The sequence below is a fragment of the Ciconia boyciana genome, chromosome 1, assembly GCF_034638445.1.
Source record: "Ciconia boyciana chromosome 1, ASM3463844v1, whole genome shotgun sequence".
Lineage (NCBI taxonomy): Eukaryota > Metazoa > Chordata > Aves > Ciconiiformes > Ciconiidae > Ciconia > Ciconia boyciana.
In genome coordinates, this window is record NC_132934.1 from 209,207,444 (window position 1) to 209,231,218 (window position 23,775).

A 23,775-nucleotide genomic window follows, 5' to 3' on the forward strand; every position below is an offset into this window, starting at 1 on the left:
AGTAACATCAATGTCAATCAAATGGATTTTCTTTTAAAACTAAAGGAAATGTTTCTGGATATATAGGACCATTAGTGTAAATATGTTGTTACTATGCCGGTTAAGAATGGGAAACATTTTCCTGAAACACCATACCTTATTTCTTTCTCTGGAAATGTGTTAAGTGGGATTGGTGCTAACACTTGTTCCCCTGCTCCGTTCAAGGCGGGCAGGCCCTTAGTGAAAAGATGCTGAGGGTCTGATGAGCAGTTTCAAGGTAGAAAACCTTCAGCTGTTGCATTATAATAAGGCCAGATCCCAGATGTGACTTCCAGCTCTGCACAGGAAAAGGCACTCACTCACCCAAAGGGTGCTGTACTCTGATTTCTCAATATTTTGATATTTATTAATTTTTCTGTCACAGTTTCCAACCCTGTGAAGGTATCCCAACAGAGACCTGTTACTATAAGTGACATTGCTTCCTTTACTATGGGCCAGACCGTGGACCTCTGACATTTTTTTGTCAACTCCTTAACTACAACTTGTTGGCTTATTGCTGTAGATGAAGAGGTCACATTCAAGTCTTATATTGCTTTATATCACCACCACCATCTTGTATTCTTTCTTTCTTTGACCTTGTCTATATGGTTTGAGTTCTGGCAGAAGTATTTTGACTGAGATTTCTTTTAACTGAAATTGCTGCCATACTTACACTCTTTAATGTGGTAAGGGTACTACAACATACTGTACGCAGTACTCCTCCTCCCTGAAGCTACCTAACTTGGACAGTATAAGGACTTTTCAATGAGGGCAAACAGTTGTGTCCACACAAAAGGTGAACAACCATTCATAGCAGTATCTGCCCAGTTCAACATGATATAACTGTGAGCAGACAAGCCCTTTGTCTTCATTTCTGCGTATTCAAGGGAATGACTTGCATCAACAATTTGCAAGTTGACTGAACCGTCTGAGAATAGTTCACTATGTGCAATAGCATGAACACTCTCTCAGACTCCATTTTTCGGCAGCAGTTGTATGTGAATACTAGATTTCTTAATACAGTCAGATCTTACATATAGGTCACACAATAAGCACAGTTATATATCACTCTTTATACAAGCGGGCCTATTTCTAAAACAAAGTCAGTCAAACCATGGGTTGGTATGTTGATGGAAGAGCACTTACTGTTAAGATGTCATAACTCCCTGCTGTGAACTGCTTTCTGGAAGAAACCATCCCTGTTTTGGGATCAATAAAAAATTTCCCATCATCGTTTCCATCCACAATGCTGTACGAGATTTCTGCATTAGGGCCTTCGTCTTTGTCAAAAGCAAAAGCTCTGTAGATCGGCTCCCCTCTTTTCTTACGGTCCCTCTCTGGCAGCTTGATCTGATAGACTTTCTCTGGAAACTGAGGTTTGTTATCATTCTCATCCAGAACCTGGACCACCACCCAAACGGAGGACTGCCTGGGAGATGTGCCCCCATCTGAGACAGTTACCTGAAAAACAACAGCAGTAGAGGCATTATTCTGAATAGGTACAGTGGACTTCATAAATTGGAAAAAAACATAAAACATAAGGAAACACCTCTCCCTCCCCAAACCTAACCTGCAGTTTAGACAGTCTTCTCTGTACACAAGACACGTTCACTACAAACATGCTCAGCGCCTAACTCAAATATGCCCACAATGGCAAAGGAATCAGGAAGATTTTTTACTTTTGAGATGAACTGGGAACGGGGAACCTGCAGACTAGGAATCTATTTCTCAAAACATAAAATCCTTTTATCTCAAATTCTGCAAGTTTATCTCAGAAGAAAGAACTGGAATTAACCCATTAAGCAGGATCCCTGCTTTTTTGCAAACATATTTTAAAGTTTCTTCAGTCACACAACGAATTTGAAAGATGCATTTCTTCTTAAATCCTAAAAGAATCTCTGTCATTTTTTTTCTATTAATTATTTGGATTTTCTTAAACAACAAAAGAATTTCTGTCAGTTCTTTTCATTCATCACCTGAGATTTGACAGCTCATTAATTCCAAAACTGCTTTATATGATTGTAAGGGGCACAGAGAGGCAGGTAGCAAAAAATTTCTGCTGCATTGTGTAAAGAGCACACTGTGCTGGCAGAAACACGTAGGAAAATCTTTGCGACAAAAGTTAATTAGTAATTTAGTTGCAACTTAAACAGAATTACTAATAATTTTCAGTCTGAAACACTGTGAAAATGAAACGATCCAAGATCAACAAGCACGCAAGAGATTTAATAATATGCCTTCAAAATGCAATCAATATGTTTCAAACTTCTCCCTCAATATTTCGATTGCATTTTTTAAAGAGAAAGAAATAAGGCAGAAAGTTATTTCTGTTTGGATGTAAGAAGCTCAAATTTCACTTTCAGCTACATATGCTAACATGTCAATTCCCACAGTAGCAATTTTTGATGATAGTGAGCCAAAATATTACATACCCTTCCCTGCTCATACTGATCACTGCACATCTATTGCTTTGCTGGTTAACTCTTCAATGCTTTATTTTTCCTTAAACGTTTCTGTGTCCCCTTACAAATCATACAGTCCTGATGTCCAATCCTTAGGCAAACCAAAATTTTCTGGGAATAATGTCCCTTGCCATTGTCCCCTCCATGAAAGAAGAAATCTAAACTTAGGGTAACCCAAATTTAGTACTGAGATCAGCAGAAAAACCACATTTTCTAAGAGAAAGGTAAAAGACCTTTTCCATTTCCTGTATTTAACTATACTTTTGAAAACTGATACAGTGGAAAGGAGTGGACTGATGGCCTTAGGGACTGAAACTCCTTATTTACAGAAAAATAAATGGTATGGCAATATATAGCAGCAATGAAAATCCTCCAAATCAGCCCATAACTCATTTGGAGAGTGGAGCCTGTCCTCCTAAAGACACGTATCAGCCTCAGGCCTCTCTCTCCTAAGACTGTCACCAGGGTTGGCAATTAGCACTTGTTGGGATCGCCGCCTCATGACGGGGATGACTGTCTGCTGAGAGCCGGATGGGGACCATCCCCACCCTGCAAAGCCACCAACGTGCCATCTGTTAGTCACCGGCGAGGGGGTGCAGGGAGAGGACCCGCAGCTCATTACCAGTGTACTCAGCCATCCAGTTCACACTTGCTACACTTTCCAAAATAGCATTTATAACGCCGAAAGGCTGCACACATGGCTGCGAATCTGCCTTTCCACCCAGTGAGAGCAACACCGCCGGGGACCTCAGCCTCTCCACTGCCTCGGGAGAACTTCAGAGCTTCTGCAGCAAACAAAAAGCCAATTCTGCCAATTCTCCTATTACAGGCTGTCAGCAATTAAAAACTTTTGCCCCACTTAGAAGCTGAACCCCTCTATTTCTGTTCTACTCCGGTGCAACTAGCCAAGCTCTTGGCAAGAGCACAGGTTAACAAAGAAAAAACTTTTTCAGGATTTCTGCTGACTCCACAGATAAAATAATCAATGATGCCAGGCAGTACAGGCTGTAGTACACAGAAACAATCAGAGACACACTTATTTAAATGCTGGTCAAAAATACCAAGAAAATGCTTTTTTGGGGGGTAATGTTCTTAATGCATAGAAAATGCTAGCAAGATTCAGGAAACTCTTGTTTTCTGAGCAGAACATCATTCAACTTTTACAAAAAAAAAAAAAAGACATTTTCTTCAACCTGCTGGCAGTCATCTACAAAAGAAGGTGTTGAGGATGATAAAAAGTTTACAACTAATAACAATAATAAAATCTCTGAAAACCACAGTGGTATAAATAGTCAAGCGACTATGATGAAAAACCTACTTAAGACAAAAGACTGCTCAAGAAGCGAAGCTGTCCTCCTGTCTTACCAATACACAGTCTCACAGTTTGTTAGGTTACTGCTGAAATCCTGACTAACCTGGTGGTGTGGCAGTAAAAACGTGCATGCATTTGTTTGTTTTTGTAAGCCCAAACTTGTGGGAAATCCATTCAATAACAGAAAGGTTGCACTGAAAATATTTGCTGACAGCTAATTGAAAATAGTAATGGCTGTAACATGAAATGTCAGCTAATTAACAGAAGTTAACATAGAAGGCCCGAAGTTAGTCAGTTCTACTCTGTCTAAAACTTTACGTCCCCGGAAAAGAAAATGCTATGTACCAGCTAAGCCTTTTTCTCTGGGTGACACTCAAAACTTTTCAAAATGACAGGCTCCAGCTCCGCTTGAAAAGCTTTGAGTGCCAGACATGGGAGCTGAAGTGTGAGTTAAATCTCTCTCTTTGCAGGCATGTAAATTAATTAATTAAGCTGCCCTCACACCAGCGATGTGATTATTTCCCTAACTGTAAATCTGCGTCCCGGCTGACCCCTCTTTTCTGCTCCATCAGCCTGACCCCAGCCCGGCTTTTCAGGTTCTAGCTATAAACAGGGTAAAAGAGCTGCAAAAATTTCCTCTGCCCCTACAGAAAACAACTCCACGACAACACATTAAAACAAAATAAATTGCTGCTAGTTCAAAATTGTTCCCAGACAAAAATAGGGAGGACCGGAGAGGTCATTCAGCATGCCGCTCTGCAAATACTGTTTCCTTCAGGACACTGTATCACACCAGCGCTTAGGGGCCCCTCAAACCAAGGCAATTTTGATTCAAACATTACCACAGCTCTCAACAAAATCCTTAAACAGCTGGAAATGACAGTGAAAAGTAACCAGGGAGGGGAGGGAGGTTGGGACGGTTATAGGGCAAAGATACAAAATCTAATTCACAGCTGGTATCTCTGCAAATGTGAAAGGCAGATGTGCAAGGCACAGGAGAGCTTGCCAGGAGAGAAGCTGTAATTCAGGACCAGTGAGGTTCTTTTGTTTAGAAACCTGGAGATGGCATGGTAGGGAAAAAACCAGAGAAGAAAGGTGATCCAGACGAATGACGGACTGTCTCAATATATGCTTGTAAAGATGTGCCATGAAAAACCCAACAAGAGGTGAATCTCACAGTAATCAAGATGGAGAAATGGTGAGGACCAGAATTAAAGCTTTCCCAGAGGAGATCAGGAATGGCACCTTGGTCAGCATGTGCTTTCCTAAATGCTGAACACCTTCTCCAGTCTATGTGCCGAGTCTGGTATCCAGGTGGTAATGGGTGCAGACATGCCGCTTCTTGCCCATGTGCAGCCTGAGATGGGCTGGCCAGCTACTATCCCCTCTGCCCTTCTGTTCAGATATTGCTGCTAATGCTGTGTCAACAGAGGATATGACCTCCCAAACCTGGGATACAGACATGAAAGCAGATGAGTTTTGTCTTTCTGACCAACCATACAAAGGGTTGGTCCATCACCAAGGGTAGAGTATCTTAAAAGGAATGGTACAACATGTTTAATGGGATCTGATGGAATCAGACAGCAAGAATAATATGAACTTTATATACCACTTTAATGGTGAAATCCTAAGCATCACTGCTGTTTTCCCACAACCTACAGACAGTTCCACTATAGTTTTCTTCATAAAATGAGCACTTTATGCCAGGAATCTGCATTTACCCATTGGCTTTGATGCTTATGACTTTACTGAACCATGTCAGCCAATACACATACACCACACATACACACTGGTTACCTGGAAATGTCTTTGCTAGAGTAACAACATTCACACATCCCTTACAATGTTTCCCTCAGCTGGATGGACCAGGACAAGACGTCCTGAAATTCCCTCTACTTACATCAGATGTGTATTTTTGGAGAAAACCACACAAAAATATCTCCTTCTGCAGAGCATGACAAATTCAGTATAATAACAGAACTTTCAAAATCCAAGTAAGGCAATTTCCATTTCTTCTCCAGGATCTACTTCAGTAGGTTTGGTCTATAGACATTAACACTACCTTTCCTACAGGACTGAGAGATATTCTTTCATATTCATGTTTATGTTCAAGTCCACAGATCAACTACAAAGAGATTTCCATAGCAGTGGACCTTCTGAGTGAAAACCAAGGTCAAAACTAACTGTTAACACACAGCAGCTGGAATGTCAGATATGAAAATTTCTTCATTTTATGACCATGGAGAAGGCTTGGAGGAGACATCTACTTTGAAAGTATAAAACACCGCGTCAGTCTAGCAGACCTCAACACTGGTGACAAAAATAATTTTGCCTTGAGACAGTCACTCTTCCTATGAATTGGACTGTGACACTTAACTGAAGAAGGATTAGCTCTTTAATTTTTTCAGAATACGAATGCAACTGTGAGGACCACCCTCCTGAATTAAAAGTACAATATTGAGTCTCATTAACAAAAGCTCATGACTTCCAAGATAATTATTAACTCAGCTGGAGAGAGTAGCTAGCAGGGATCTTACTTCAACAACTATAACAAGACGATCAGCAGGTGTTTAATGTGAATTATCAAGCCTTGAGAAGAACAAGAATCTTCTTCCTTATCATTCCTTGGCAGGAGGAAGTACTCAGCCTACCAGTTTTTAAGTTAAGAGGAACTGCCACATTACAGTCGTTAGCATTGCAAAATGCTGAAGATGTCATATTTGCTTGTTTATTTTCGTTCGTGTGATACTGCTTAATGCAAAAAGAGTGAGCTGAGATGCCTGCGTCTCATCTGAGGAGTGTGCTTAATGAGGGTTTCAGGTAAAGGTCTCTCCCTTCCCCCAACCAGAAATGCCAGTTTTGCTTCAGAAAACTTTAGAAAAGAGAATCTGGTTGAGTTACTGGAGACAGAAAAATGATCAAAGGGAGCCTGAGAGCTGAGGCATACCCCTGCTGTTAGTGACTAATGGGTTTGTTTCTTCTGCCAATGCGCAAACGAGCTGCAATACCTATTGTAAAAGTCTCTGGAATTCAGCCCAAGTAAGAGAAATAAAAGATTATAAAAAAGAGCTCATTGAGGGATGACTTTAAAGTCAAATACACTGAACTACTATCACTGCCTACTTCAGAGAGAGACTAAATTTGAGGCTAAATTCTTACAAGGAAATATTTTTCTGAAATGCATTATATTACTGAACTACATGTCGGATTACTGCTACAAAGTGGAGGCAGCGTAGCTCAAAGATAGACTGGAGAGAAAAAAAAACTACATAATTTTTTTTTTTCAGTTCAACACAAACACTGAGTTAGCTGTAGTAAACTAGATGCCTTCTCTTTCTAATCCTTTATTTGGCAACTGCGGAAAGGACGTGGGCAGCTGCTTATTTCACTTATCCTAATAGAATGTAGTCCTGTCCCAAAAGATGAATTACTTAAACACTTCCTGTAGGAAAGAGTGCCAATCATATCAATATGATCCATCTTTCCTTATTTCCTTTACAATGTGGTAATCTGGGAACTCTTGTTTCCAATCATAAAAAAATTAATACATTCACTCTGGCCAGCTATAAGAAATAAATAATTTAGAGTACATTTTAAATACACATTATTACTGACACAAACACTCTAGGTGGCTGATTAGGAAAGTCAATGGCTTCCAGCCACACTCAAGGTAGAAAACGATGCATAATGGTCTGTTATACCATTTGAGAATTAATGATGACATCAGGTAATTTCAACGCTGTATTGCCAAAAGACAGGAAGGAAGGAAGGCAGGCTTTTTCATTTGGAGTTAAATGCTCCCTACAGTATCTGCAAACCTAAATATTAGAAGAGTGTACTGAAGAAAGTCTTAGAGGCTTCAAATCTTAACTTTTGTCACACTCACAGTACTGAGACCAGTAGATGGTAACCAAATGACCCAGCAGAATGAAATATCAGAATGGGTGACTTAAACGTCCAGAAATGCTGCTGCTGCTACTGCTACTACTACTACTACTACTACTACTATTACTACTGCTACTACTACTACTACTACTACTACTACTACTACTACATTTATTCGGTGTCATTCTTTATTCTACGAGCTTTTTGAAAATTGAAACAGTAAACAAGAGTCATAAACTCTGAAAAGAAACTTAAGACTTGTATTTTAGCTTTAGTAGCAATACAGGGAAGGACCCGCATAGCTCTTGACAGTGACTCTCTAAAAGAAAAATAGTAATTTTCCATGGGTATTACTTTTAAAGTTCATTACAGTTTGGAGATCCTGGCAACCTTTGTGCATCAGGCTGTATTTATAATGTTCTTGAATCAATACACCCTAAGATAAGTGCAGAACCACCCACTACTCCATTAAATTCCCAGGACAACAGAGCAACCTGTCCTATGTTAAAACAAACTCCTTTAGGCAATCTCAGAACAGTAAAAAGAAAGCTATAGTCCTCAGGAATGTCAAGCTCATATAATTTTGCTTTTGACAAACTGTAGATAAAACTTTGCCCAGAAGTGACTCTAAGCCAATCACTTTCGAGAAGTCCAAATGTGCCTCCTACTTCCATTGGTGGAGTTAAATACAGATAATCTCGCTTCTACTGCCTAACAGTAGTGTGTAATCACTTAAAATTCAGCAGAAATCATCTGGTAAGAAAAAGCATTGCTCAGCTAGGACTTTTCCTGACCTTCTAGGTGATAACACCACCGTCAGAAGTGGTGCCTGAAACTCTGTATGTATTATATCCCACGTTAAGCAGTTTGCAAAGTTTGTAACTAGAGGATTGGAAAATTTGAGATGATCGTAGTAGGAACATCAAACTCAGTCTCCAAATAACAACTGTAAAGGTCTTTTGAGTACATCAGGAACTTCCTTTCTTTGTTCATGAGGCTACAGCAATGACTCTCACTACCCCAGCATATAATGAAGAAAAATTTGGAAAGCAGAAAGATACACTCCAAATAGTCCTCTGACAATATCTGGACCCAAAGACATTTACCCACCTTCAGACTGACACCTTACAAACAAGATAAAGACTGATATGCGATTGCTTAAAAATAATTTTTATAGGCATATAGAACTTCTTTAGGAACAACTTATTACTAAACAGAAGAATAACTACCCTCATAGCCTCTAAATGAGAAAGAAGATAGAAGTTGTGTATTGATCTTCACAGTAAACTTTGAAGAAGGTGTTTAGCTCCTGCTGATAGTGATGATTACAAGCAAAGAGTTTTGTGAACAGAAAATGAGGAGTAGTCAAATCTGAGAATATTTCACTTCAAGCAGCTTTAAATAACATAAAGCTTGCAAATTAAGATATTTATGCAGTTTAATGTTAGTAGTAATCTCTGTGTCAATTGTAATTCCATTCATACCTAAATATCTACTTCAGCCATTTGCGGATTTTACTTTTCTTGCAGTAAGAAACACTTGTGATCAAGTATTGGTAAGTTCCCCTCTACCAGATCTACCTCTACAGATAATGCGCTTCTCCAAAAATCTTATCTCAGCACTCAGGAAATACAGTAGCTCTCAGTTTTTGTGCCTCAAGAGGTGTGCATCAACTTCTAAGCTCACTGCACTGGCCTTTTCTCAAATATTCAAGTACCCTTCATTTTCTATCCACAAAAGTCACTTGATTCTCATCATCACTATAAGCAGGAACCAAAAACCTACTTCAGAGTTTCCTCAAAATTATGAAGATTTTTAGACATCCCCAATCTTTTCTTTTTCATACTAAATTAATCAATATGTGTAATTATGTGAGAAAAACATTCTGGCTATTGATAAAGACACAAGATTTTATCCATGCTTCCAAGATCTTTTCCTAATATTAATAATTTATTTTATTTTTTAACGATCAGCAGAAATGCTGAGCTCAAAAATATATGCTGATATATTGCCAAAATTTAATCAAGCTATAGTAGTAGTCACCGTGGAGTTAATTAATCAAGCAGCAAAACGATATATACTTTACATGTTGCTTGGCTGTGCAGCTGTATCAGTTTGTGGTATAGGTCCCCAGATACTCAAACTGATGGGAAATTAAGGTACAGCAACTCTTTTAGCAGAAACTCTCAAAGTCGGTGCAGGTGATTTCCTGTGTGTGGCAATAGCCCTCCATCTATTTTGCAGTAAGTCAGCAGCACTGCCTCATGCTAACGTGGTACATGCTCTTGAACATACTCTAAGAAAAGACATAGTACGAAGGAGCTTGCTCTGCATGCCCTTAGAAATATTGTGGCATGCAGTTTCTGTTACAATAGAGTAATAACTTCAAGCTAAAACTTTCAGTCTTCAAAAGAAATATCTTCTCTCCTAAACTACAATATTAAAACTTACTTCTAAACGGCTTTTGTCATGCCAACATCCAGTGCCTTCTGATGTTGGATGAAACACCCTTACGTGAGGGTCTGTGATGGTCTAGTCTTGAAACAATATTGTTATTACTTAGGAGGTAATACATTTATTTGGCCACCAATGAGATGAAAGACATACACTGTAATTCCTTACAGTTATTTACTTTATAGGTACACCGCATCCAAGTTCTACACTGCTATATGAAGCAGAACCAAGTATTTTCAAAAGAAAGATAACACTTTTTCTTTTTTTTTTTTTTAAATTGCTCTAACAAGCGGCACTTGGTTGTGCTAATGGAGAATGACACCACCAATTTTTCTCTGGCAGAAAGGCAGATTAAGATGCATCCAGCCCCATCTCCAGCTCCTCCTCCAGCCATTTGTTCTTCCCCTGTCATCAGTTTGCAGCCACCTTCACCCGTCAATAAACTGTTTGTGCATCTGTGCTACGAACAGGGCTACTGAAATAACCAGGGTTTAAAATGAACTGCCGAAAGAAAACAAAATCCCCCAAAAGGCAGATGGTTAATGAGTGATGGCGGTGAGAGAGTAAAACAAGGAGAGGGATGCCAGGTCCCCAAGGCAGGGCGGGGGAAATTTCTTAAGACGTTTTGGCCACTGAAGGAAAATGCATTGTGTAGCTACATTTTTGGTGATGAATTCTGCAATTTCACTACAGATAGTAACACACTGTCTGCACCCCCCTCCCAAAAAAAAAAATCCCTACCATAGAATTCATCACTTACCAACAAGTCTTTGATCAATACCAAAGCAGGCAAAGCCAGAACCAATGATCTCAAGGTAAAAGACTTTGTGTCCCATCAGTAATTGCTGAAAATATCCAATTTCCATCTTACACTATTGTTCCACAATATGCAAGAAATAATGAATGCTCTTCATCCACACATACACGTAAAACATTTCAAAGAGTTTTATTGCTGATAGTCTGACGAGTAGCCTCTGACATTTAAATGCAATTTAGTTTTTTCAGGGTAAAAAATGAAGCTTCTACAGTTTTATGTTCAAAATAAAGCTTACCAGTTAAAAATCTGATTAATGGATTTCTTAGCCAGGTATAAAATCAGACCTTTAAGGGGTACAGACTCTTCCCAATTTTTGATCCTGTAGAGATACTCTAAATTTGCAAAAGGCAAAAATGGACATTTTTGGACTCAGAAATTTATCTGGCATTAGTGAACTGTCACTCTGAAAGATTGCTGTGACCATTTTCATTAATCTAAAAGGAAAAAATGAAGATATTATTTTTTTGTGATATTCAAGTTATCTGATAGAAGTTTCTTTGGTTAGCAATGAGATGCAAAGCAAAATTTTAATCAACTTAGAGGACAATATGATAACAATTACTCATGCATGTTTGAATAAAGTAATTTTTGTAGTCAGATGAGGGCTACATCCTAAAATATCATACAAAGCAGTATAAAAATGCACAGAAAATCAGTATGAAAAATAAGTAAAAGAAGGTAAAGAAGAAAAGCATGAATAAGGAGGTTGGTTGTTGGGGCTTTTCCCAAGGCAGTTTTTTGTAATGACAATATCATCCTGTTTTTGTCAGACCAGGTTAAATTAAAACAAATCAATAATTGCTTCGATTTTAGCAATAAAAAATTCTACTTGACTTCTTTATGCCTACTTCACAACTTTCTGTGACAAATTAATTTTAGACAGATAATAAGCATTAATTGGGCCGTATTTAATCACAGTTTCATCTAATAGGCAACACAGACAAGCCTTATTATCTCAGTCTCCACTTGTCTTTGATTCTAACTGTCCTATAAAAATCTACTATCCAGTTTACATTGACATGGGATCAATTTTACAAGCTGGTTGAGAATCAGCATGGGACTATATGTAGGGAAAAAATGCAGATTCTGATTTTGAAGCCAAACTCATATTCTTGGACTACCTTTTTACTTTTTCCAAATTCAGTTTCCAGCTTTGAAAACTCAGCCTGGAAAACAGGCTCGGGTATTACATCCAGTGCAAAATATGTGAAACTGAAATTCAGATAACTGTCCTGCTGATAAAGGATGAGAGCCATCAGCTGCTTCCCTGGTGGGTGCATTAGCACTCTGTTTCACGCGACATAGCAAAACCTTAGGTTTTTTTCACTAGACAAGACTGACACAGCTAAGTGTATGTTTAGAGACCAGTCCACTGTAACCCTGCTTTTCACATAGTCAGTTTGGTTCTCTTTTCAGCTCTGTTGAACCTCTACAAACCTCCACAAACACCCGAACAGCCTCAGCATCCCTAACCACACCATAGATGGTGGGGTACGCACGTGCTGCGTGGCTAGAGACACACAGGGAAAGTCTAAAGACAAGTGTTTCCCTGCTGAACTGAGTTCATGTTGTCTGAGCAGCCAAAGAATTACATGTATCTTCTGGGTGGAGAAGGACCTGGCCAGCTGTGAAATCCTCTGACTTGGAAATCAGTGGGAATTTTCCCATTGACTTTGGTGAGAACAGGGTTGCACCTACAGCTCAACAACCTCATTTCAGCATGTTTTTATTTCTCATTCAGCTTTTGCCCAGCCCTGGTCTCCAGCTGCATAACAAGTACCTGAAAGCTGTAATCCTTCAACTAAAGGGTAGAGAAGATGTGCCCCACCGCAGCACCACCACCAGTGTATGCATTATAACTGATGGGGAAGAATTTTACTTTAACACCCAGGCAAATGTGGGGTTTTTTGTTTACTTTACAGAAACAGCAATTTAATACGTAATTCTTTTCTTTAACATGATTTTTTTTCCTGTTGGTTCAATCTGTTACACATATAGCCAGTGATCCTGTGAACAGTGATGTATATGAACGATTTTCAGAATGTGTCAAGACCATGCTGCCGCCATAAATAAGTAGGTGTGTGTATAGGAACAAGGTCATTTGGGGGTAACAATATAACAGGAAATGCTGTCCCAAAGTTTTAACATTCCAAATGTGTTGCAAAAAAAAAAAAAAAATCCTGGCCCAAAAAGTTAATTTCCCTGAGTAACACTCAGAACGCATTAAAAATGTTCAGGTTATTAATATTAATTAATCAATTAATACTATTATAATTAATTAATTACACAGTGCCTGGAGTCCTGGTAAGGGATCTTTATGTGTCTGAATAATAAGAAGATGACATTCTACTCCTGCAGTGCAGGAGGAATTTTAAAAGATCACAACTTTTAAAATATTCTTAGCACTTTGATTCTTCTGCAGAATTAGTCTTCAACATGCATTTGTTTTTTGCAGCCACAGGATGGCATTCACTGCTGTGCAAAGGGTCAGTGAAATGTAAGTAGAGCCTAGGAAGTGTACTTTCCATCCAGGGAAAGGAAATATTTAATAAAAATTATTAATACAAATTTACTGCTTTCTACTGATGACAACCATTTATTCAAGAATGTAGTATCAAAATCTTACCAGGCACAGCCCTTAAGGTTCATGTTCTCGCTATATGGACACCAAGGCTCTCAACAGATACTTATCTTGCCTGACTTCAGTAAGCTGGGACCTTCTAAAAATACAGAGCAGCAATTCTAACTTGGGATACGAGCCACTGCATAAAGCACTTCAGTTTCACTTCCATGGTTTATGGAGTCACAGTAACTCTTTAACGGATTTATATAGGCTCATAATTTACTGTTTATTTTCCCATTAGAGCAGTATACGGAGTAGGTGTTGACACATGGCATACCAATGGGAGGACAGTTGGACTGAACAAATGGCCAAGGTGACCGATAATTGGATTGCAAATGTCAAAGAGTGTGGTTGAAAAGCCAGGTATATCAACCCACACATACTTTTCCCAATTGTGAAATGAACGTTAAGAGCAGGGACAATCAGCTACAAGTAGTTACGATTTATAGAGTTGGGTTTGAAGTCAGTGGCAAGCAGCATCCAATTAACTTCAGCAGAGATGTCTAATGCCACTGGTAAAACGACTGGATTTAGAGTGATGAGCAAGAATGTCAGACCAAGAGACAACCTAGTAATGCTATTAACCTTTGTGAGATTGCCCTGCCGATAATGTGATCTGGGGGACAATAAAACACTGCATGAGACAATATGCCCAATTTGGTAGTGCAAGACTGATACATGGGAGAAGAAGGAGAATTTTCCTGGCTTCATTTTATGGGCCTCCAATTAGTGCTCACTAGGTGAAGGGAGAGAAAGGGGGGAAACAGAAGGAGTCCCTCTAATGAGTTGCTTTGTTGGTTTGTAGCAGAAGAGATTGAAAAAGGAGTTTTAGGAGCTGCTTTGCTTTTGAGATTGTCTCAGGAGGTGTTAAAGGGGCCAGGTACTTTGTTGGAAAATAGCCGTGAGAAAGCTCCTAATTTATGGGAGCTCTTGAGCAGCACAAGTGCATCCTGTCAGGATCAGTACAGGAGGTGTGATCCCTTGGCACAGGGAGATCAGATATGTCAGCCCCATGTGCTAATCCCCATGGTCAGATGCTGGGGTCAAGACCGCAGACGCTTGCTCACAATGTGGAGCCCTGGCTGACACCATCTATAGATGCTGCTGTTGCTTCCTTTGAGAAATTATATACAAAATATAAATATGCTTGTTCTCCAAAAATGCATCCAGTCTTAGAAATGGGGTATTAGGAGTGGGTCTAATCCACGGATTACTGATCTGACAAAATATCTAAATCTTATTTATGGGCTCAGTGAGGCAAAGGCAGTTTGTCAATCAAGTTAAGTTTAAGATGCAATTCCTGTTTTGCTATGTAAGCCTAGTGAATGTCTGTTCAATAACCTTTAGAAAACAGAGCATGAATGTGTAATTTATTCAGCTACTACTGTTTAGGCATCCAAGGGCTAATGGAGTGTATTGCACACCCAGAGAAACCAGGGGGGGTTCTCAAAGTAGGAAGTCCTGAGGTAGCTCTCAGTCCATACTACAGCATGGAGGAGAGGGAAGAGACACCAAATTAGCCCTGCAAGAACTACACGAGGTACTGAAAACACAGCCCACAGCTCCGAGTAGGGTAATTTGCTCTGTCAAGAAGCAGGATAAATGACTGCCTCACACTGAGCAGCATGCTGCAGCAGCAAGGATTTCTTTCGGTAGCTCAGCAGCTTGCTGGAAGTTGGGCGTCCCATCACCAGTGTGATCCATCACCATTCACCCTCCCAGTGCTGCAGAAAAACAAAATCTTCTGTATGCTTCAGACTTCTTTTTATTAAAAAAGCCACAGCTTTCAATTGATACTTTCACACTGAGAGCTGGATATTATGAGAATTAAATGCCTGAAGAGAAGAAATTTAAAGCAAATATCATTTTACTTTTTAAGACTGCACTCAGGTGGTATCTGGTGGTTTGCAACAAAAATAGTGAAAGATCCTTAACTGTACATATACTTCGTAAATGACAGCGAAAAGAAGGCAAAACCTGGGCTTTAGTATTCAATTTAATCCCCAAAACATATGGCCAAAGCTACACAGAAAGAATTTGTGCAGGTCCATTTGAACAACAGGGTTTTGGTGAGGAGGATAAGGACTATATGCAAGCGAACCTCACGTGTCAGTCAATATTTTTATTCCTTCTGTAAGACATTATGGTCGTCTTTTGAGACCAAGCGAATGCACTTGTCTCATTGCCTTCTGCATCTCTCTCAGTCAACAGAGGCCATGCCATTTTGGCATACTTTGTTGTATCACATAATAAAGCATCATCTCTGCTTAGCTAAAATGTGTAGCCTAATACTTATGACTTTCTAGAAATTTTTTGAGTGTTTTTTAAACTGTGGTAATGTGTTTGTTTTTTAAAAAAGTGTGGCAATATAAAACCACTTGTTTAAATTCTCCATGTTTTTTTCAATTAAGTCTTTAAAATAGCAGTTTGGCCTTAAGGGTTAAGAACACATTTTTATTTATTCAACACCTTAAAAATTATCTGGAAGGATAGTGGAAGGAAACAACATTCACAAGGAAAAACAAATATATTTGAGGCTAGGACAGAAAGTATTAAGCTATTTGTTGGTATCTGGATTAAAGATAACATGCTGGTCCTCAGAAAAGTCAAAGCCATAAATTGAAAGACTGCTATTAGTAATATTTGTATTTTTTACTTTCCCAGGGAATGTGAGAAAAAATAATTCATTATTTTGATTCTGACATTTTTGCTCTCAATTATTCATGTTAATCCTTGCTTTTGAATATTTAGAATATTCTTTGCCAAAGAAAGTATTATTTTTTGCCAAAACATAAAATGTACTCTAGAACTGCTATGATAACATTTTCAATGTCTCTGTATCATGAGAGATTAGCAAACAGCAATATTACATTTCAGAATTAGGAGATTAATCTGTTTCCTGACAACTGAAATTTGTTAGGCTAGGAAAAGAAAATTACTGCTTTTGAGGGCAGATTTTATAGCACTTGATGCTTCAGGGCCTTTGTACTTTTCTGTTTAAATCACATCTTCATAAAAAGTAAAAGAATTGTTTGGTCTCTGATTATTATCAAGCTGAAGTCAGATAAGAAAAGCATTAGGATTCTTATGTTCCATGATAATATATTTAGGGAGAAAAAAGGTGTCAAATATGCTTATTAAACTGATTCGCAACCTGATTAGCAGTTTTCTTATCTCTAGGTGTCTAGTAAATACTTTAATTTGTGTCATGTTACAAATTATGCTGAATATTCCAATCTTATTTCAGCACATTTCACACAATGATGCACTTTTGCCATAACAAATTATTTTTAAAATAAAAAAATAAACACGTTTTTTCAGACTACCATGTTTTTGCATGACATTTTCCTACCCTTTCCAGTATGTCTTTTTTGCTCAAGCTGAATATTGAAGGATTATGTGGTGGAGGGACAGGGTGGCAATCTGGGAATATGAAAGGACAGATAAAAAAGGAAAATACATGATATTGAAATATATTACAGGCTATAGTGAGAAGACTGTAAGGGATGCGATGAGACGCAAAGAAAATATTGTGTACTCAAGGTATACGAGGAAGATGTTCTCACCAAGCGCATGGACTGGTGGGGGCAGCTTTGGGCAATGAAGAGTTTCAGTACATCACCAATACTGGAAAGTATGAGACCCTGGATAATAAGAGCATTAACAAGGTGGAGACAGAAAAAAAAAAAAAAAAGTCAGAGGAAGAAGCACTGACAAAACCCAGATGATGTGACTCTAGACTGACAGTATGACTCAAGGGAGCAGACCTCAAGAATAAGGATGATCTTCACCATTATGCAGAAGAGAGAGCTGTAGGGAAGACAGTAAAATCCAGTAGAACTTGCAAAAGGAAATAGTTGTTCCAGTTTTTCCCTTGCGGAGAGGCTGCCTATAAACTGAAGGGCTCACAAGTGAAGATGATCTGGGGAAGGGACTGCTTAAGCTGTGGGTGTCCTGGGAACCACCTCCAGTCAGACTCCATGGACCCTGCAACAGCCTGTGATCAAAGAGCACGTCTCAAACCAATCCAAAGTCCACTCAAGTCAAAGGAATTGGAGATTTAGTGTTGGGATCCCTACATGACGTATTGCAGGGTAGTTGGATTTGGTGCGTATGAACAGTGGCAGCAAGTGATGTCACTGGGAAAATATCCCAGAATTAAGGATTTTTAGAGATAACAAGCATGAATTCCGAACACCTGAGTACAGATCACCCTGAGAGAAAGGACAAATGGATGAAAAACTTGTTTAAGGGCATGGTTCTAAATGATGGATTAATTGAAAGGCATACTAGGACTTCCTATGCCCAGAAAGGATTTTAGTACAGATGCAACGTATTCCTACCTGAGGAAGAAGATGCTCCCCTGCCTTAAATGCAATGCTCAGCTTGGTCTTAGCGAGGAAGGCAGAAAACTGAGACCTCCACAAAATGTGCATGTGCATGTATGTATGTGTGCTCATGCTCTTACAGACATAAATTAACAGTCTGACAGCTGATGGGTATTGCAAATGCTACAGAAAACACGATATAGCACTAAAGCAGACATGCTTCAGATAACACAAAGGCTCTGTACATCTAAAATAGATTAAAATCATGTGAAAGATTTCCTGCTGCTTCTGCAGAAGATTAAAACTTTGGTACATTCATAAAACAAATGGGAAGACTTAGCAAAGCAGCGTGCCCTTCACAATGACTCTTTGTCTCACCAAGCATGGAGCCTGGCAAAAGAGACACCCTGAAAGGGTATATCCGACCAATTTTGGCCTGGTAGGTGGGCTCCAGCCCACATAAAAAGAGAGCTACAGATCCTAAGAAACATACAATGAAGAAAAAACTGTTAACTCTGAGCTAATCTGTGAGCTAATCCCTCAGCGAGAAAACAACATTAGACCAAACTCCTAAATCCTGACAAAGAAGAACTTGGTATAGATTAACCACAGAATTTGCCTACAGAAGCCTAGCATGAGGAATGATTTATAAAATGAGAAGGAAGACCATTAATATATCCCTCTCTGTTTCAACAGCATTTAACACATGGGTGCAGACCTAATTTTCAAACCACACAATAATGTTTGGTGTTTTAATAATACTTTTCCATCTCATTTGCATTGATCTAATGCTCTGCCATCTCGTAGTTCTGCAAACAGAGGAGAAGAAACAGGTGTTGGGTATATTTTAAATTGCTTTTCTCTAATATGTTCACTCACCCATTTCCAGACATATCTGGGGAAACGCAGCCATGGGCGTTGATGTCTAATTCTCTTGTCCTGGGTATTATCAGGGATAGCTTCAAGAAAATTGATGTTACTGAAGCCGGACTAAGCACACCACTCAGGGTAAGCAAAGGAACTCAACTAGCCCCCAGGATAATAAATAAGACTTTCCCCTCTCCACAGTGACATCACATATGTCTTAACATAATGCTAGTTAATAAAACGTCACTTTCTTGCACTACTTGACTTCACAACTGCATGATGCTAAGTCCAGTGAGATTTTAACTAGGTCCAGAGGGTCAAGGAAATGCTGATACACCTCTAGGCTCTCAGGAGATGCTCAGGACCTTGCAGGGTCAGATTTGCTTCTTGGCACAATTCCACCTTCTCTGTTATGCCTTTAAAAGAGGTGGAAAATGCGTGATAAGGCAGCACCCGAAGCCCATACGCTGAGTATCTCCTTCCATGCTTGCATGCGATGAGGTGCTTAAAGCCAAGACCTGCTGCTAGATTGCTGTGGGTCCACAAGGAAAATCCTAAAAGAGGCATTTGATGCCCAGCATGAAAAAGCCGACAGCGCTGTGCTTTGCAGATTTTCATTTCCTCATTTCATGACCCAACAGTTCAGGTCAGTGATTCATGAAATCTGTAAAAAAAGCTCTCTCCCCCCTGCAAACTCCAGATATATGCAAATCATTCCTTAACTAAGGCAAAGCTCTAGGCAATCAGAAATGTGATTTTTCTAATGAGACACAACAACTGTGGTAGACAGCAGTGTGTGAATCAAAGCCGTAGCCCTGGACAACTCTGATCTTGCCATGCTTTTCAACATATGAACCTGAATTTGTACTTGCAAAATCATCTGTATTAGACCTTTATTTAGGTATATTTAGATACTGGGTCAACTTTTCATCTAAATGGCTAATAGGCTTTTAAACCTGGATCGTAATATCAATTGTTCCCTGCCCACTTCTAGCAGACTCACTGCCTGGTGAAACATGATTTTGTGGATAATATACTTGGGGCAGTATGCCACTGTAGACGGTGACTCTGTTATCGTATATGTTGATGAACTGGGAAAATGAAATCTGTTCCATGAGCTAAGGAGTGACTAAATAATAAATGAGCTGTGCTTTTTTATTTTAATACTCAAATATATTAACACAAGCTTACAATACATCTATAAAAGGTCTATAAACTATTTGACTAATTTCTATAATTGTCAAGCATTCATAAAATCCCCCAAAGTCTTGCATATTGAGTCACAAAGATTTTTGATTTAGGAAGTTCATTAAACATAGAAAAGAGTACTGCTTTTCTTCATTACTATTGGTATCCTGAATCAATAGAATGGATTAACCAAACAAGTGAGAGATTTTTAATGCTGGACTAAAATCCTGCCATGTAAGAACTTCCATACAGTATCAGATTAGCTGGACAGTTTAAGTACTCTCCAAGAGAGGCCAGAATCAGATACTGGGATGTAAATAATGCACTAATTGAGCTATCATCAGTAGTGTGTTTATCCTTGACATCATCCTGGTGTTAGCATGTGCAAAACATTTTTAAGAGAATCAATCTAACCTTGCGAGAGTTAAAAGAATTAGATGAATAGTATCTAAAAAAAATAAAGACTGAAATCAACCATTAGCACAAGGCAAAAAGCAAAAAAGCAACCTCAGGGTTGACTTAAAGTCTACAGATTTTGTGGAAATGTCATAGACATTCTTTGCGCATCCAGTCTCTCAAGGCTATTGGTATTTCATTGAATAACTGAAATGAGGTGAGGATCACTGCCACTATTCGATATATGTGGACCTGTTCTTGCCCCTTGCCTTTGGTACATATTATGTCATCAGAGTTGTGTGTACATTTCCTATTGGCTACCTGAATTTAACATGGAATATTAAGGAATTTAAATACACAACTTTTTTTTTTTAATTCAAGCTTATTTTGCCCTATTATTATCATTTTATGAAGAGGTTTTTCTTATTTAATAAGAAAACAAAATTTAAATTCCACATGCATGAAGAAAAATGTTATTAAACTCAGTTTTTCCAACGGTTAGGCTTCGTCGTCTGTGTTATTCTCAAGTCACTATCTAAAATAAAGGGACATCTGGGAGCTATTGAAATTTGCAATAATCAAAGAAAAGAGAATAATCTGTAAAAGTATCATGCCTTAATGATTTTGCAGTTTAAAATTCCTGTTCATATCTTCTGCACAGAGGATACTCAGTTAACAACTGAACTAGTAATATTTTCAGCGATTCACTTGATAATTCTTCATTTTATCAGATTACATTAGTTAGAGACAATAGTCTAATCGAGGAGACCACTTATCACTGCAGACAGATGAATCACACCAGGACTTTTCCCATATTTTGTGGTGTAAGACTTTCTGCCTGAATACATATGAGAAGCAGTGTGCAATGTCATATGCAAATCCATCTCTGAAAGAGAATTTTAACCTCTGGTCATGTCCTGCCTTTGGAAAGTTGTTGGCTACTTCTGAAAATAGCAACTTGATGGAAAAAAAAAAAAAAGGGGAGCGGAAAAGGAAGGGGGCTAAGTGCAGCCCATGCATCTCTAGAAAGCTGGTGCAGAATAACAACTTCCGAAGAACACAGGGTGCAGGATGGAAATCTGCAGCGTGGGACGAGCGAGTTCAGCATGTGCCTTCTACACCAGGAACTGGGGTCTTTGCTAGATCCACCACCACACTGACCTGTCCTACAGGCGACTTCATCCTCTGCTGATAAACCCATGGAGAGTCAGTACGAGATGAACATCCTTTTGATTTTTTTTAAACTGTTTATTTTCTTCCCTTTTCTTCTTTTCCTTTCTTTTCTTTTTTCCCTTTCTTTCCTTTTTTCCTTTGCTTTTTTCCCCCGACTTTGAAGGTGACGTTCAAGTTCAATGTGTTGCCATTTGAAGCTGCCATTATGAAACAGCTTTCATTGTCTTTTTAGAAAGTTGCCTCTACATACTTACTGTTCCATTAAAAATCCTTTCAGGTGTCCTCAAAATAATAACAAATAGCCCTCTTATTTCCAGCAAGCACAGCCAGTAATAATTTTTAAGCTCAAAATGGAAATAAGAGGCTGTTTACCTATTTTTTTAATTTCCCTTGCATCATCTGATAGGCTTCAATGTTAAAAAGGGAAAGGCATGTGCCTTTGGAGCCATTTAAACCTCAGACAAAATGTTCAATCAGACACACTGCCTCATTTTTACCCCATCACCAGCATGTCACCAAGAAAAAATGCAGCTTTCCCTGCCAAATGTGGGCAATGCTAAAGATCCATGAAACAAATGCTTACACAGATTCATAATCCAGGATTTAAGCAATCAATGTTCTGTAGAGTACTATTCAGCTACATAAACCCAATGAACTTCAGCTTTTGTACTTCTGTAAATATATACATGAGCATATTGCCACATGGCTGCCTATATTCTTCAGAAAATGCTGCAGTTTCTCACAAAGGACCACTGACTTCAGGCATCACGACTAGCAAAGGCTTTGAGCCTACCTGAATAGGCTCAAAAGCAAAACAAAGTTAAATCTCTTAAGTTCTTGCGTGGGAGATGTTGGAGAAAAAGAGGAGGATGGCAGAAAATGCAGCACCGGCCCAACACTGAACCACCAGCGTGGTGTTTGTGGGAAGAACTGAGAGGCAGTGCTATTTTAATATGCTACTTTTCAAGACTTTAAACCCCCTCTCCCCTGTAAACTGTGGTCATAAAGTTTCCAGCAGCAATTTCCCCTGTGATATTCCAGACCAAATTCCAAGTGGAATAAAATGATAGTCACTCCATCAAAAGCCCCCGCACAATTACAACTTCCCACTAAATGAGTGGAAATGGGAATTCTTTTTAGAAGGCTACAATTACAGCAGATTATTATGCTTCCTTCTAATTCCTGCATATAAATACATACCATGTAACACAGTTTATTGTACCCTGTTAGTGTACTTACAGTAAATAAAACCCAATATGCTTCATTCAGCCCATGTATTTTCACACTCACATCAGATTTACCAATCTATCTTCATTACAACCCCTTGCACTGTTACTGACATCCTTCCCAGAGCTACGCTCAAGCATCACAGCAGGCAGATTGATGAGGCTTGTGTATACTGATTTGTGACAAAAGCAAGGCACTTGAGAAGCACTGTTACTATTCTGATAGCACTAAGTTGGCTAAAAATTAGCTGCACTAAGCCAGCACACTGCTCCCACTTCTCCTCCTCATTAATTATGGTACATTACTCAGACCTTGAAAGGCTATGGCTGTTGTAACAGCATTTTTAAACCTATTGTCTTCAGTTGCTTTGTCACTCTTGGAGAGGTTTAAAGTTCTGACCATGCTTATTAGCAACTATTTTTATTCTTTAGAGAGGCTTTGAATAGACAAGCTTTCCACCATGACAAATGTTAAAAGATAATTTCTGAATGAATCTACAGTGGTAAATTTAAACATAGTTTGGAGGAACAGAGAGATACTATGGATACCATTTTCAAAACTGGCTAAATGACTTAAGAGCCTGCACCACATGTACTTACCAAGGAGAGACTAAATAGCCTCAGCACTTTAAAAGCACCAACTTATTATATACTGTTATCAAGAGGATGAAGAGGTCATCTCTCGCTACAGATGATTTATCCCTCCAATCATAAAGTTTCAAAGACTGTTGTTAGAATTTCACACTGAAGCCTGTAAAACTCTTTTGGCTCATTCTTTTGCTAAATACAGGTCTTGCCCCAGCAATTCCCAGCAAACTGAACTCCCCAGCAGTGGGTGTGTTTTGCAGAGGCTTTCCATGTTGGAGGCATAAGTAATCCAGCATCTGCAACAGTGCGTTCAGAAACTGCTCAGGGTGAGAAAGCATGCACTCAGATCCACTTTCCAGGCTGAACACAGAAGTCAATGAACTGTAGCCTGGATTCAACAATCCTCTCCCATCAAGCTGCACATGTACACTGGAAAGC

General features: G+C 38.9%; 1 protein-coding gene across 1 annotated transcript in view; it reads right to left on the reverse strand.

Annotated features, from left to right (window-relative positions):
* The window catches only part of FAT3 (FAT atypical cadherin 3), a 352,171-nt gene that overhangs the window by 108,492 nt on the left and 219,904 nt on the right, over window positions 1–23,775 (reverse strand). The window contains exon 5 of the mRNA XM_072850741.1: window positions 1,165–1,479. Coding sequence (XP_072706842.1) covers window positions 1,165–1,479 — 315 coding nt within the window. The remainder of the gene's footprint in view (window positions 1–1,164; window positions 1,480–23,775) is intronic.